The 16218-nt window shown below is 42.6% G+C and overlaps 1 protein-coding gene across 5 annotated transcripts in view; it reads right to left on the bottom strand.

Moving 5' to 3' along the window:
• cadm2a (cell adhesion molecule 2a) overlaps positions 1–16218 on the bottom strand; it is a 307569-nt gene that overhangs the window by 77961 nt on the left and 213390 nt on the right. For all 5 annotated transcript variants that reach the window (XM_061751328.1, XM_061751332.1, XM_061751330.1 and 2 more), the window contains one exon: positions 5824–5973. In XM_061751328.1, coding sequence (XP_061607312.1) covers positions 5824–5973 — 150 coding nt within the window. The remainder of the gene's footprint in view (positions 1–5823; positions 5974–16218) is intronic.

The following is a 16218-nucleotide window of genomic DNA, read 5'->3' as shown; positions in this document are numbered from 1 at the left end:
GCATATTGGAGCTTAAAAATGAGCACTTGGCCCTTAGCTGCTCACCCGTAACACTAATCTTAATATTTGACCCGATTCAATCAGTCAGCAGACGACACCGGTGGAAATCAAATTGATATCCAATGACAGTTCTGGGCGGTGATATTAACATTAACCCTTAAACAAGTCAAGTTGAAGACCACTGAAGTGACTTTGGTATGTACATATACTGTAAATACAGAGGAACGTGACCCAAATTTGTACGCCTACACATAAGTCAGATGAATGAACCACTACACCAGGTGTCTCAAACACACGCCTCGCGGGCCAGAACCGGCCCATCATGGGGTCCGATCCGGCCTGTGGGGATGGAGAACACATTCACTGCTATTTTTCCATAAAAGTAACTGTTTTTGCTAACTTTGTCCACTGGCGGCACACTGATGACACTGACATGACATTGATGGACTTGTGAAGGCCAAACAATTTCTTCAGGATACGATTCGTCGACAAACAATTCTACTTACGGGTCAATTAATCCAGTGATTCCTGACCACAATGTCGTGCGAGATCATCAGGGTGCTGCGTGAAATTACCCAATTCCAGGTAATTTGTCAGAAAATTATTTATTAATTACAAATATATCTTGGCTTATCCATCTATGCCAGCGATGTATAGTGACAGACAGAACAAATAAAAGCTATTCCATTTGATGGCAGAATGTACAATTAACCTGTGCTTCCACATGTTGCCACTCATACAATGCAAAAGTCATGGCTTCCTGCAAAAATATCAGCTTCGTGCTCAATTGAACAGGTCCAGATTTCACATTGAGTGAGAGACAAGATCATTGTTATCCAGCCATCCATTTTCTGAGCCGCTTATCCTCACTGGGGTCGCGGGAGTGCTGGAGCCAATCCCAGCTATCATCGGGCAGGAGGAGGGTACACCCTGAACTGGTTTCCAGCCAAACGCAGGGCACATATAAACAAACAAGCATTTGCGCGCACATTCACACCACAAGGCAATTTAGAGTCTTCAATCAACTACCATGCATGTTTTTGGGATGTGGGAGGAAACCGGAGTGCCCGGAGAAAACCCACGCAGGCACGGGGAGAACATGCAAACGCCACACAGGCAGGGCTGGGACTTGAACCCCTGACCTCAGAACTGTGAGGCAGACGTTTTAACCAGTCGTCCACCGTGCCGCAAGATCATTGTTATTTCAGAAATTCTATATATATAAAAGACTCACGGCACATATATATAATTTTTTTTTTTTTTTATATCATGTGCCGTGAGGCTTTTCTTACATAAAATTGGTGCCTTGGCTCAATAAAGGTTGGGAAACACTAACATTTTGTGCCTTTAAATCTTGTCCCCGTACATCTTGGTTTAACATCACTGGTGTTTTACATTGGAAGTTCCATTTTAGACAAAAAGAGAAGGCAGTCCTGGAGATTAAAAGAGAGTTTATGGTGTTAGTAAAGTATATTAAAGTGTCTGTGAGTGCTTGTCTTGATAGGTTCTGCTCTACTAATTATAAACACAAAGGTAATTTAACATTGCTTGAAGGGTGGTCAATCCAAATTACAAACAGTCTATCAAGGGGGCGACACTTCAAATTGAAAAAGCAATTATAATGTTTCGGAAACGAAAGAAAGGGTATAGTAAATGACATACTGAATATATGGTCTTAATGTTCTACCTTAGTCACCGCTCACACATACACAATGAGAGTATGAGAGTGAAGATGCCCTCAAAAGGCATATTTTCCTGGAAAGGTAATTAGACATTGGTTTCCGATGCTATGGGAACAATGAAGATATTCTAATTACAGATCATACAAAAATGTCGCCTTCCACGAACTGAAGCTATTATCAAGTCCTGAGTTTCATGAAACCAAAAGGGCAATTTGTAAAAGGATATTGGCCTCTTTTGAGTGGTATAAAAGAGAGAATCCCTCTTGCCCGGTGCTCATCTCTCTCTTTCTGCCGAGGCACAGATTAAGTCCCTCAGTGGTGTCGTGATGGGGAGGACTAAGTGCCTACTTTTGTGCCAATGACTTATTTGAAATTCAAACAACCCTGTGCAGTCGTCGGAGCGTTCAGCAAGGACGAGTGACAAGAGGAGTCTCTTGCTTCCGTCTGAGTGTCTTCGAGGTGAACGTCAGCCGTGACATTAAAAACAACGGCGAAAGCTCACAGGACTTGCGGAGGCGTCCTTCGCAACATCTGCCTTTAAGAAAGCAATATATGACGCGCGGCTGACTTTTAATGCAGGAAGTAGTACCTGACAATTTTTGTGCACTAATGTAGCTCTGTTGACTGAAGACCAACCTCGCTTTTTTGATTTTAAGTTCACTTTGTTTGATTTGTCCTCACAGTCGCTTCTAATGTCCATTTTTTTCTGAATGTGATTTTCTAGTGCTTAGCTTATCTCTTATTCTGAGAAAAAAAGCAGCTGAGGTGGGAAGTTTTTTTTTAATTATTTTATCGGTTTCCTGATTGTTAGTTTACAGATTGTAATCCACTGTAATGACTAGCAACCCTGTAGATGGTGGTGCTGCATTGCTTTGGATTTGAGAGCAGCACAACTTTTGAGAAGAAGATAAAGATAAAGTTGATAAATCTTGTCTTGTCAGGTTATTTATGAGGGAGAGAAAACATTGGAAGTCGGACAAGTTTAGAGAGCTCACACTTAAATAGCGTATGTATGTTAATGTATGGGATAATAAAAAGTATGTGTCGGCCAAAAAACATCACCCAAACTATGATATTAACTTCCTCCATGCTTTTATGTTATTTATGTCAAATTCTTATCCAAACGTCCCAGCACAAATTGAAACTCAGACGAGACGGACTAGAAAATGTGTTTTCAAACTTCAATTGTCCAATTTTGGTGAGCCTGTGTGAATAGAAGCCTCAATTTTCTGTCCTTGGCTGACAGGAATGACACTAAGTATGGGCTTCTGCCGATGCAACTCATATTTTTCAAGGCTGGAACCATTTTGGCTACTCTCACGTGACGTGATCTCTGGCATGGGCAAAATATTTTTCACCATAGAACTGTCTCAGTCTCATAGGGAACATTTTCTCTGTTTTTTTTCTCAACCAGATTTCTGGCACAAAAAGTCTGCTCGTTGATACTTCAGCTTGGTTTCTTAAGTATCATAATATAAGTGAACACAACTGGGACCAGAATATTGCAGGTTCAAGGCTTACGAGAGACCAAAAGGAATCAGAATACTAAGTAAGACTGCAAGAAACACTACGGGCTAAAGCGTCAAAAGAATAAGGAGATTTCTGAAGGGATGCCAGTTGGCTCGTAAACCATGTCATTGTTACCCTTGAGCAAGGTCAAAAACTCCTCAATGCTAATGTGCAGTTTGCATAGACCATCTGACATCTGTCCCGTTGTATTTACTTGCGTACACATTTCCCCGTATGAGGGATAATTGAAGGATTCTTCTTCTTAAATTGCTGCTATTTGATTACTGGCATTTGTCTAAGCTGCAAATCTCTAGTAGAGTCGGTACACCGTTGTGATCCGATGAAAACCTTCAACGTTTTAACAATGAGATTCACCAGTTTGCCTACTGTTAAAAATGTGTAATGAAAACAGGATTTAGAACACAATGTGTTGAGCAAGTATGTCATAGACTCTGTCGAACTGTCCAACAAACACCTCATCCTACTTGAGACAAACCTCGCTCATTTACTTTGGTTTGAAACATGAGCAAAGACTCACAACATAATGAAGAACTGATCCAAGTTACTTTGCAACATAAGATAACTGAAGCCACATTTTGAGCAGATAGACATTTTTTTTTAGTCCGACTGGAAAAAAAAAAGTTTGTTTTATGCTGATTTCATTGCAAACTAGCAATGTTTTACCTTGTTAGTCATCGGAGCATAAACAAGACATTAATCCCCCCCCCCCCCCCCCCCTAAAAAAGATAAAAATGCGATAGACATGGGTGTGATCCCAAATTATTCAAATCAAAAACAATTCTGAGTATACTAAAAGAGTGTCACGCTTGCTGTCGTAATGGACAAAAAAATTACAACTAAGTATACACAAAAAGTCACACCGGGGTTGTGTATTTGAGCAAAAGTGTGTCTGCTTCTAATCCTCATCTTCCTCCCAGCAGGCAGAAGCAACATTAATCTGCAAGCGACTGTGCTCACAGCCGTTTGCAGCTCAGACATCTTCTTACACTGCCAGTGGCACTTTGGAAACACTCAGCATCTCAGCGTGCCCATCCGCATGTGCATGTGAAATGCCACAACGAGCAAGACAAACCACCCCTCAGCACACACAAACACATGAGGCAAAACCTGCTAGAAAAAAAACAAAAAACAAAAAAGCTGCCATGCAATTCCGGGGTCTGAGTAGTAGCTCTGCTGATAATAGGAAAGTCTTCGGGTGTTTTTTCATTTCCAATCTGGCACAGCTCTGCATTGGAAATGCCACGGAATACACCGCTGAGCTCAACCCCCCCGGTGCAATATGGAAAAACCTGCAGAGCACATCAGCTGTTGAATTTGATGTTCAGGGCTGCTTTTTACGGCCGCTCTGACGGAACCAGTCGGAAATTCGCTTGTGCATGCAGTCGCTCGGACAAAAAAGTGCCGACGCACACAGACGCACACACACAAACAGACAAGTGAGCCGTTGGGCAGAGAGAAGGGATAATGGAAGAAGTGTAAATCCCATACGTGCTTAATCCGGACACTTACAAGAGAGTGTGATTCATACTCTATTACACTCCACTAATGGTGCCGAGAGACGCTGCGGCGCGCCATCAGTCAGCAGACTTGAACCCACAAAATAACATCCATGAATCCGCTTTACTGGGACTTAACTGAAGAGAGTATAAAAGGTCAGAAATAAACCTTTTGTGCTTATTAGCTATTAAAACGCTGGTAACTTTGTACCACGCCCACATGTGTTTACATGAATTTTAACCGCTTGAGTTCAGATAACCATATTTCAGCCAAGGTTAATTTAGGGTTTTGAAAGGCGAATATGACGGGGTCAGAAATTGATGGAAGAACACCCTTTGTGTGTCTACCAAATTGAGTAGGCAAATGGAGCTCATTTATTCATTTGTAGCTTTTAACAAACAGACTGATAGTCAACAACAATTTATGCTGGGGTCTAATTTGATGCTGCAACAACACCATTAGATGAAGACTTAAGGCATGCTCAAGACCAGCGCTGTTTAAAGTGTGAGGCGGGCTTCTCCTGAGGGTTGCAAGTGGACTCCAGGGGGAGGTACAGCAGCTTGACAAAGATAACGTGTTCAGGGGGTAGGAGGAGGATTCCTACACTTTGTTCATATTTTTCATGAGCAATGCAGATTGCATACTGCCCACGGGTAACAACTGATACAAAAAAAATCTATTTGGGTAAAATGTTGACATTTTCTCCTTGGGGTGTACTCACTTTTGTTGCCTGTGGTTTAGACAGTGTTTGTTACGTTCTTTTGAAGGGACAATAGGTTTACACTGTTATACATGATGTACACTGACTACACTGGAGCAAAGTGTAATTTCTTCAGTTTTGTCCTCTGAAAATATATCATAAAATATTTACAAATGACCGCACTCATTTGAGAGACACAAAACATGTTATTAAAACATTATGACGCAAAGGAGGGTTTGGCTGCTGAGGTCTCGCTAATAATAAATGATGCATGGTAGGAGTGAGGAGGAAAAAAGAAAAAAACTTGTGTGGTGTACATCTTATCTCAATATAGGTATTGTGTTAATGTGTGTCACACACACGCACACACAAAGAGACCCCTCCCACACGAGTTGTTAGCTTGAGTCAACTCACCTTTCTTGTCGCCAAAGAAGAGAGTTTGCTGTGCTGGGTTCGACCACTGGAGGGAGGTGTTGTCGTTGTACTCCACGCGACATGTCATGTTGGCCGTCCCGCCCTCTGTCACGGTGACATTCTGAACCAGGGGATGCTGACCGCTGATGCCTGCAACACAGAAACAGTAGAACACATGACACTTCATTTGTTAAATGGGTGTAAATGCTTCATTGCATTCACTTGATTAGATTATGTTATGTGAACACACTAAGGTGTTGCGTCTGTATGTAAAACACATTTTCGCACGTCATGAATTGGACCGCAGCATAGTAGATCACGGGGTGCATTTAGCCTGCAGTGGCAACACTGAAACCTCGCTACACGGAGAAAAACAAATTAAAAGTTGATCCCCGAGGACCTGTGTGCATGTGTGGGTGGCGCTATGACAACCAAAAAAAAAAAAAAAAAAAAGAACCAAGACGTGAGACAAGTTTGCTTTTACAGGTTTCACTAGAATTGCAAAGTGAAGCTTTCAGCACCATGGAGAGGTTTGTAAGTTTTCAGCACAATGGACAGCTGCTGCTAGGCTGCACACGTGTTGTCCACGCATCTATTTTCGCTCCCGCTTATCCTCATTAGGTTTTTTGAATGTGGGAGGAAATCCAGAGCCAGGAATCAAACCTCCAACCTCAGAGTTATGAGGCAGAGTTGCTAACCACCGTGCTGCCCCTATATGTGTTGTGTTTGTGTGTATTCCAAGGGAGGGAACAAGTAAATAAAAATAACCATAAATCTATCCCTGTTCCCATCCCCAGAGGATGGGCTTTAAAGGCTGTGTGAATAAAGGCTTAGGTTAGGAAGATTATTCATTCCTGACTTAACTCTCATCTTAAGCCCCCGGGAGAGGATCATAAAGAAAAAAGAAAAAAAAAACACACATAGGGAAAAGAAATTAGGAATTTATTTGGAAAACTGGCGCATTCAAATTAAATGAAACACTCAAAGTGATTCAAAGTCCTTGTTTAAAGTGAGTAGAAGTCAGATACTTTTCTTGATAGCCCAGGTAAAATAAACAAATGCACAAATTGAGCTTGTGTGGGAAGCTGAAGGGGGGAGTGGGGAATTGTTGGGAGGAGGTGAATGAGGAAAGGAGACGAGGGTAAGTCAAAGAGCACGGGTCATTTCCAGCGTTGATTAAGGCCTCCCAAGGTTAATCATGCACGGAAGAGATAGAGAGCCAAGACGAGGAGGAGGCAAATGGATCGGAGCTTTGGGAGGAGAGAAATATGTTTTATTCATGGCAGTTTTGCATGAGGCGTGCTCTGCCCTGTGATTTACCAGCTACCCACTGCTGTCCTTGCGCTCTTTATTGCTTCCTCTCTGAACCTCACTTAATTTTGCTTCATTTTTGCCCAATTTACGCTGACGGGCTGCCCATACATACAGTTCAGGCCAATGGGATGGATTTTATTTCCTGTGCTCTGGCCACAAAGAGAAAGTAATATTCAACCTGCTACATTGATGGCTCTCGCAGATGATGTTGTAGAAAGGCTTTACACAGTATGACATAGTCAATCAAAGCGGGTAGATTAGCCCAACACTGAACTCAGGTAAGAGCACTATTACTTAAGAATAATATGACTAAAGTGAAAGTAATCCTCCAAATAATTACTTCAGTAAGAGTGAGTATTCCGTGAAAAAAAAAACAACACTCAAGTAATGTCCCCTAAAAAGGCCAGTACAGTTAATAAAGGTTTTATGATGGTGGTATTTTTGATCCCCGAATGGATTGTTGCTGCTTCAATTATTTCCTGTGGGAAAAATTGTTTCAAAATCCAGCAATGCTTTTATTACTATGAGTTTGTTTGCTCCTCTATCCAGCTAGGTATTCTTTCGGGGTTGTTACATTTTTGCAACATTGACGTGACATTTCCAGAAAATCCCTATTGTTTAAAATGGCGTGCAGTAGTTCAATTCAAGAAGCAAAACCCATGCAGTATTTTACAGATTAACTACACACATAGTAAAAAATGTTAATGAGGCCAATCCCACCCTAAAGTCTATATTAAAATCATTTTGATTGTTTCTCGTTGAATATTTACATTTCTTGAGAGGGTGAATTGTGGCGGCACGGTGACCGACGGGTTAGAGCGTCAGCCTCACAGTTCTGAGGACCCGGGTTCAATCCCCGGCCCCGCCTGTTTGGAGTTTCCATGTTCTCCCCGTACCTACGTGGGTTTTCTCTGGGCACTCCGGTTTCCTCCCACATCCCAAAAACATGCATTAATTGGAGACTCTAAATTGCCCGTAGGCATGACTGTGAGTGTGAATAGTTGTTTATTTCTATGTGCCCTGCGATTGGCTTGCAACCAGTTCAGGGTGTACCCCGCCTTCTGCCCGATGACAGCTGGGATAGGCTCCAGCACGCCCGCGACCCTAGTGAGGAGAAGCGGCTCAGAAAATGGATGGATGGATGGGTGAATTGTGGATTTTCATTAGCTGCAAGCTATGATCATCCCTCCAAAATAAAAACATGAAGTATCACATTGTGTCTAGTCAATGTATATAGTATGTGAGATTCATTTATTGAATTGAACTACTTAAATAAATTCACTTTTCCATATTGTCACTGTCAGGTGGAAACCTTCTATGTCCAAATTTTTGTAATTGAGATGCACCTGTATTATGCATAATGGATCCATTGTTCAGTCAAGTTGAAACACATTTAATCAGGGTCAGGTTCCTTTTAATAGCGAAACTAATGTTTCTGTATCAGATGAGTTATACAATTTACATAGGATCCTAAATAACAAACTATAAAGGAGGTAAAGTATTATTCAGATCAATAAATTACAAGAAAACAACATGTTAAGCATGGGATAAGTCATTCACTTATTCATTTTGGAGGTGACAAAATAGAAAATACATTACAAGTTAAAGCCTTGGCAGCGGTCTACATTTGCCATCATAGCTGGACTACACCCTGGATGGAATGGGAATGGATCCAAGGCCATGCAAACCACTAGATAACAAACTACATTTATTATTTTTATTCACCAAAGTAACAAGTTGCAGCACAAGGAGGAGGCCCAATGACATCCAGGAACACCCCTGCATGAATGGTCCACTGGAACTGAAAGGGCCAAAGGGGTCGCCATGATGATTCTGTTAGAACAATGAAGTCCTGTGTGTGCCTAATTGACCAGTGGAGGAGCTTCTTTGGTTCTCCCTTCTGGCCACCCAGACCTGATTTAAATGTATCTCCTGAGGAAAGAAGGCAGCTGCTCTCTCCTGATTTCCATGTCTAAATTTAGATCTTCTCTTCAACTCGGAGCTCTCCCCTACTTTCTTTTTCAGTTCACACACATGTCGTTCAATTCCCTCGCTCGCCCTATCCCCGGCTCTGTCGCACATTTCCTCTTGGACTTGATCCCCGAAGGGTGCAATTCCACATTCTTTGTCTCTTATTTTCATATCCTCCCTGCTCTTTCCCATTTATCTTGATCTATCGCTTATGCTGTTTTTGCTCTCCATTGTGCTTTTGAAGAGCAGGGCAAGAGAGGGGGTGGGGGGTTTGGTGGAAGGGAGGGTTAGTTTAATTGCCTTCACATCTGAATGACATACCAAAGCTGAAGCAGGTCAACAGCTTCCCCATCTGCATGACATTAGCGAGAGATGCAATAAGTAAATTAGCTTTCCTTCACTTACTGGTGCTTGAACTACAGCTTTCCAGATGGGGCACTGAAGGTTAACATAATCTCTGCTCAAATGGCAAATTATTTGTTTCCCTTCATGTTTCAACCCCACTACAGCTGACTCACTAGATGAGATGAAAGTTAAAACGGAAGCACTCATCAATATACATTTCCTCACTCAACCATTAAGGGCGTATGCCGAACAATCAAGGCTGGCCACAGAGCTTCCCGACAATCACTTGGACTTGTAGCTCCCAACCACTCATTACAGTCAAACCACACAGTGTCAATACTGCATCCAGATTTATTTTGTTATAGGAACAATGAGTGCCTCTACCAAAGATATAAGCCTGAGCGCTGAAGGAAAAGCAAACTAGCAGACAACTAATAGCAATGAGAGAATTGCACATGCTTGCGTTCTGTGCTGCGGCATGACCTTTTAAGCAAGAGTCTTCTAACTTTCCTTATTTATGCATTCAGAAGGCATTGAAGAAGAGAAGTGCAGCCAGACAGACGGACAGCCTGGAGCGGCTGACCTTTATGTCACGACTGGAGCTCAACTGAGCTGTACAACTATGATGTATAACCATGGAAAAATGGATTGAGGCAGATTTTTGGTCGAACCGGTTGCCTTTTAAGTTGCTGTAAATTAAAACTTCACTGATCGAGATCACAAATATTTGACACATTTCCGTTCCATAATGCTGATTACTTTCTTAGATTGACAAACATATAAAAACGACCCTAGTATGCACAAGCAAATGGTAAGTTTGACCTTTTCGAAAAATAGCTCAAATTTCCTATTACACAGTAGGGTGGAGTCAGAATCAGTGTATGTGTATGAGAATTGCCCCAAAGCATTTTTTTGAATTCCCACCGACCTTGACCACGAATGTTCAATAGCCGCTGGTGGCAAATTTGAACAAACTGCTTCATTTAAATCCAAAGAGAAGAATGTGGGGTCACAAAAAAAGTAAACATTGACCACTAAATGGTCTAAATGGACTAAAACTAAGGTTGTTCGTGCCAAAGTTGAAGAAATGCAATGCAATGGAAAGAACATAAGGATATCTTACACTCATAACGCCTGTGTTTATTCCATCAACAAAGATATAAAAACAAGAGCTGTCAGGCACTTTGTGACAGTCTGTAGAACCATTTGTTGGTAATAGAGAGACATGTTTTTATTACCATTATAGCAATACAAAGTGAGTTCAAATCTTTGTTGTTTACTACTACCAGCTACCATATGCCCATTTTTCTGAAAAAACACGGTCCTCTTGTCTTCCACTTTGACATGCTTCACACTTTCCCCCTTCAAATCAACTACTGACACGATTACACCATTTCATCAATAATAATCAACCAGAATTCACTGTGAAATCTAAATTGCAATTGCTTGTTATTAATTGTTAGTGATACAAAGGTAAACATCTTGAAGACAGCGCTGAAAGGATTCCAGCATATTTTTCTAACCAAAATATAGAGAAGAAATGCCCTTGCTTTGTAGACATGATGTTATTCATGAGCCAAACCAGATGTGGTATAAATCAAACAGACTTTGCCCATATGTATATCCCTTTTCCACAGAACGGAACCCACATACCGCATTAAAAGCAGCCACAACCAGGTACTTTTCAGACTTGATATCACTGTGTTATTGTAACGTTTGTTGATACAATACGACTAGAAGAGACAATTAAACAAGCAAGCCAACGTTAGCTGAACATGTTGCTGTGCCTTAGCTTTTAATGCTGCAATATTTTACCGCGCAGTCTCCACTTTCTTGCAGCTGTCCATTTATTTTGCTGCCTGAAGTCTCCTTTGAATGTAATGCCAACACCAAAAATGATATACAGGAGATTTGTACTCCATTGTTGTTGTTGCTTATTACTGTGTCTCGTTCCGATTGATGCGTTATGTATATGTTGTAATATATTCGTATATATATATATATATATATATATATATATATGTATATATTTGTGTTTGCTGTTCTTTGTCATTTGTTCAGTGAATTTGTCAACATTATGGCTATACAGTATATTGTTGTGAAAAAGTATCCATTGCACATTAATTACATTTACGATATTTAAGATTATCAAGCCAGTATTAATATGTCACACAAAGACAACCTAAGTAAATACAAAATGCAGTTTCTAAATGATCATCAGATTTGTTGAATGGAGAAGTCACTTAAATAGTTAAGTAGACGTCGAGATATAAAATGGAAGCACATCGTGTCACGATACAAAGAAAATCAGGAACAAATAAGAAACAAAATGACAGAATTCTATCAGTCTGGAATTTTTTTTTTTTACACAGCAATTTCCAAGGCTCTGGGACTCCAGTGAACCCTGAGCCATTATCTACAAATGCAGAAAACTGGGAACTGTGGTGAACATTCCCAGGAGTGTTCAGCCACCAAAATTATTCAAGGAGTGTAACGGCAACTTATCCAGGGGGTCACCAACGAACCCAGAATGACATTCAAAGAACTGCGGGCGTCATTGGCCTCAGTTAAGGTCAGTGTTCATGACTCAGTTATGAGAAAGACACTGGACAAAATGGCATCCATGGGGGCGGGGGGTTTCCAAGGTGAAAACCACTACTGAAAAATAAACCACACAAAGACGGAGAAAGATTCTGTGAACTGGAAACCAAAGTTGAGATTATTATTTTATGAATTCGAGGAGCCTGTTACATCTAGAAAAATAACACATCACTTGTCAAAAACGTGCTGGTGGCAGTGTAATGGTCTGGGTGTTGCATTGCTTTTTCAGGACCTGGATTACTCACTGTAATTAATGTAGTAATTAATTCTGCTGTCTACCCAAAAATCCTGCATGCAAACGTCAGACTATGCTGCCTTCAACTTGCAGTTCATGAAAAGACCAGAAACCAGAAAGGGGACAAATGCAATTATTGATTTTTCACAGCACTTTCCATATAATATATAGCTTTTAATTTGTGTGCCCTTGAGATCAAAAACAGTAAAGGCTTCTTTATACTCACGCGGGCGGTGACCGCGCTGACGTCACTGCAGCTACCCCGCGCACAGTTTGCCTTTATAGTCGACCCACGCGTGCAGTTTTGAAACTGTACTGCAGTTCTCCTCCAAGTCGGAGGTGTCGCTCGGCTGGTATTGGCTAGGACACCACAAGGTGGAGTTTCCTCTGCATTTTTGGGCCATTTCCGGTAGCCGTTTTTCCTTTCCTTTCCGTAGCAAGGAACAAAGCAACAACAGTGACGACCACGGAACAGTGTCAGCTCAAACAAATGGAACTAGATGACCAGATGATACGTTTAATTATGCTGCAAAATCGATCAAGAAGGCGGCAGCATAGGTGGTATGTGGAACCAAGAGGAACTGAGTACGTCATCACAGCATGTGACTAAAATGGACCAATCACGAGAGATGATCTCCGCGGCGTTCTACCCGCAGCAACAATTTTTGCCGTGTGCGCGTCAAGTGACGCATAGGTGGCCGCACGGCCCAATGTGTCGGTCACGTGATGCAATGTGGGCGTTGTCGGCCGCTCGGGAGTATAAAGAGGCCTTAACACCCGTATTAACCAAAAATCCCCCCTCAATGACTTGCAGTACGTTCTTTTAACAATGACCTGTGTCATTTTGACACAGCAGGGCAGCATAATGGGGAACCATTCACTGCCGTGGCCCTGATGAAGAGGGCGCATGGCTGCGTCACTTAATAAGGTCAGCATGTTATGGGCTGTTCAAGTCCCTATGAGAAATGTTCTCCAAAGTTAAACTGTTGGCATAGGAGGTACAAATAAATAAATAAATAAATAAAAAACCAAAGAAGCTAGGACGTTTTCTTTCTACAACATTAAATGACCTCTCGATCAATGTGGTGTTGAAATAAAATACCATGCACGCTAGACAATTTCACAGCCAGGCCTTTTATTGGACATAAATATAATTTGCCCTTGATTCACAAACATCAATTTGAAGAGCAAAGATATAAACCTGAGTGGAAGATGTTCAAGGTGGGATCAAGTGTCCTCTTATCCAGATTCAGGGATCGCACAGTCCTTTTTTTGGAGCCAAGGGCACACAATGGATGGTTTTAAAATGGAGCTAAATTGGTCTCGATGACGAATGCATTCATGGGTTTCTTCCACCTGGAAAAATGTAGTGAAGCTGACAGCTGCAAGGTGAGTGAGAGGTGAGAAATGAGCAAAAATAAAAAGGAAAAAACAAAAACCTTAGACGTTTCTCTCATAGGAGAGGGAAGCAGGCTTAAATTTATGCATGCTCACCTTGTTACTGAAAAACATTTGTGTGAATTGTGTGACTCGTGTAAAGCGGCTGGGATGAAAATCAGCACCTCCAAATCTGAGACCATGGTCCTCAGTCGGATAAGGGTGGAGTGCCCTCTCCAGATTGGGGATGAGATCCTGCCCCAAGTGGAGGAGTTCAAGTATCTTGGGGTCTTGTTCACGAGTGAGGGAAGAATGGAACGGGAGATCGACAGGCGGATCGGCGCAGCGTCTGCAGTGATGCGGACTTTGTATCGGTCCGTTGTGGTGAAGAAGGAGCTAAGCCGAAAGGCGAAGCTCTCGATTTACCAGTCGATCTACGTTCCTACCCGCACCTATGGTCACGAGCTGTGGGTCGTGACCGAAAGAACAAGATCTTAGATCTTATCTTCATCTGGTCTTAGATCTTCTTTCATACAAGCGGCCGAAATGAATTTTCTCCGCAGGGTGTCCGGGCTCTCCCTTAGAGATAGGGTGAGAAGCTCAGTCATCCGGGAGGGGCTCAGAGTAGAGCCGCGGCTCCTCCGCATTGAGAGGCGCCAGATGAGGTGGCTCGGGCATCTGTTTAGGATGCCTCCTGGAGGCCTCCCTGGTGAGGTGTTCCGGGCACGTCCCGCCGGGAGGAGACCCCGGGGACGACCCTGGACACGCTGGAGAGACTACGTCTCTCGGCTTGCCTGGGAAGGCCTCAGGATCCCCTCAGAAGAGCTAGAGGAAGTGGCTGGGGAGAGGGAAGTCTGGGCTTCCCTGCTGAGGCTGCTGCCCCCGCGACCCGACCTCGGACAAGCGGAAGACAATGGATTGATGGATGGTGTGACTCGTGAATACACCTCATAATTAGACCCTACGGGCCACACTTGAAGTGGCCCCTCAATTAATTTTGGAACATAAAACTCCTTTCACCACCATAAATAATAAATTCTAAGTTGTACTTAGACTGTTCACCACGAGATGGGAGAAATCACTTTGTAGCGCTTCCACAGGTTATTGAACATTAGACGAGAAAAATATAGAGACGCAGTCAAACGGTTGATTTTGTGGAGCCGGTGAGTCGCTCAGGGAAGCGACAACTTCAAGATGAAGGAGAAAATATTGCATCATTACTAGGATGCTAGCATATCCAGGTGAGATGCCAGTTAATGCTAACCGCTGCTTAACAATCAATGGAACTGACCGGGATGTTATGTCACAAGTCACAGTTTCATGTTAATAACGTGCAACAAAAATTTAACCCGACAGCTAATTAAGAAACACATTCACCGAACTACGGTTAAAATAAACACACTTAAACGATAATGATTAAGGTCCTTATTACAAAAAAAAAAAGCTCAGCATTGCATGCTGCGTACTGAAGAACAGCAGATCTATTGGTCGAGCTCAACAAAAGTACACAAACAACAGCAATTTGTTTTTCTTTGAGATCTCTTTGACAATCATTGACAGTGCATTTAAAGTGCAGGAGGAGATGTGTCCTCCAAAACCATGCACATATTTAACGCTGTAGCGGACATCCACTGCGCAAATTGAGGTGCCACAGAGACTCGGAACCACCCGAGAACCCCACGCTGCCCTGCTGTGAGACTGTGACTAAGACAATGCCTGGTGTACATCAAGTGGACCACCTAATTAGCAGCTTCCCGTCAAATCTTGATTCCTATCTTAAAAAGACGCCTTCCCGGACCAAATGGTTGGGGGGAGACTATGTGATTAATATTCAAACCTGCACGTGAGGCACCACCAACTGCCGTTGAGAGGAACTGCAAGTTAACAGAAGATCAAATGTTGGGAGTGTTTTAGATTAATATTATTTTAAAATCCATTTACTCAAATTTGTAGACAAGATTCAGGCTGATGGGTGTGGTCTTCTCCAAGTCGGTACTCCCTCTTCCTGGGGTATTTAACTCTAAACTCACTCCTTTCTCTGGGAGTTGAGTTCAGGCTAGTCTTGTTTTTCCTCTCCTCGTACCTTGAGGGCAGCTCGCCAGCCGGGCTGGCCATCGGCAACCCCTCCCCTTTTGTGTGGGCACACGGCTTGTTAAACGCGAGCCGGGATCGAACGGACATGGCTTCCCCAGCCTAAACGTGGGCCTCCGCTAAGCAATCAGAGCCGCTACTACGAAGGTCCCGGGTCCACTCCCAGCCGAGCGGGATCGCTCTGACATTGCCAGCGAGGCAGGAAGAGTGACGGCCGGTTCTCCCAAGAAGATGTGACGACCAGCCATTTTTCTTCTCCCCCCTCACTTGTTCCCTTTGTTTTTATTTTTCGACATCTTTTTCGTCTGCAACCAAATCTGTCGCCTTGCTTGCGGAGCCGCTTCCAAAGGACGACCACCCCCAAAGACCAGCTGATCTGCGTTCGTGAGTCGACACTGCAATCCTTACTATGATGTACAACATCAGTGCTTAATAATTGTGGGGAAATTACTAGCTTCATA

This window comes from Phyllopteryx taeniolatus, chromosome 17 (genome assembly GCF_024500385.1).
Source record: "Phyllopteryx taeniolatus isolate TA_2022b chromosome 17, UOR_Ptae_1.2, whole genome shotgun sequence".
Lineage (NCBI taxonomy): Eukaryota > Metazoa > Chordata > Actinopteri > Syngnathiformes > Syngnathidae > Phyllopteryx > Phyllopteryx taeniolatus.
Note: the sequence above shows the minus strand (reverse complement) of the source record. Positions and strands in the feature narration are given on the sequence as shown.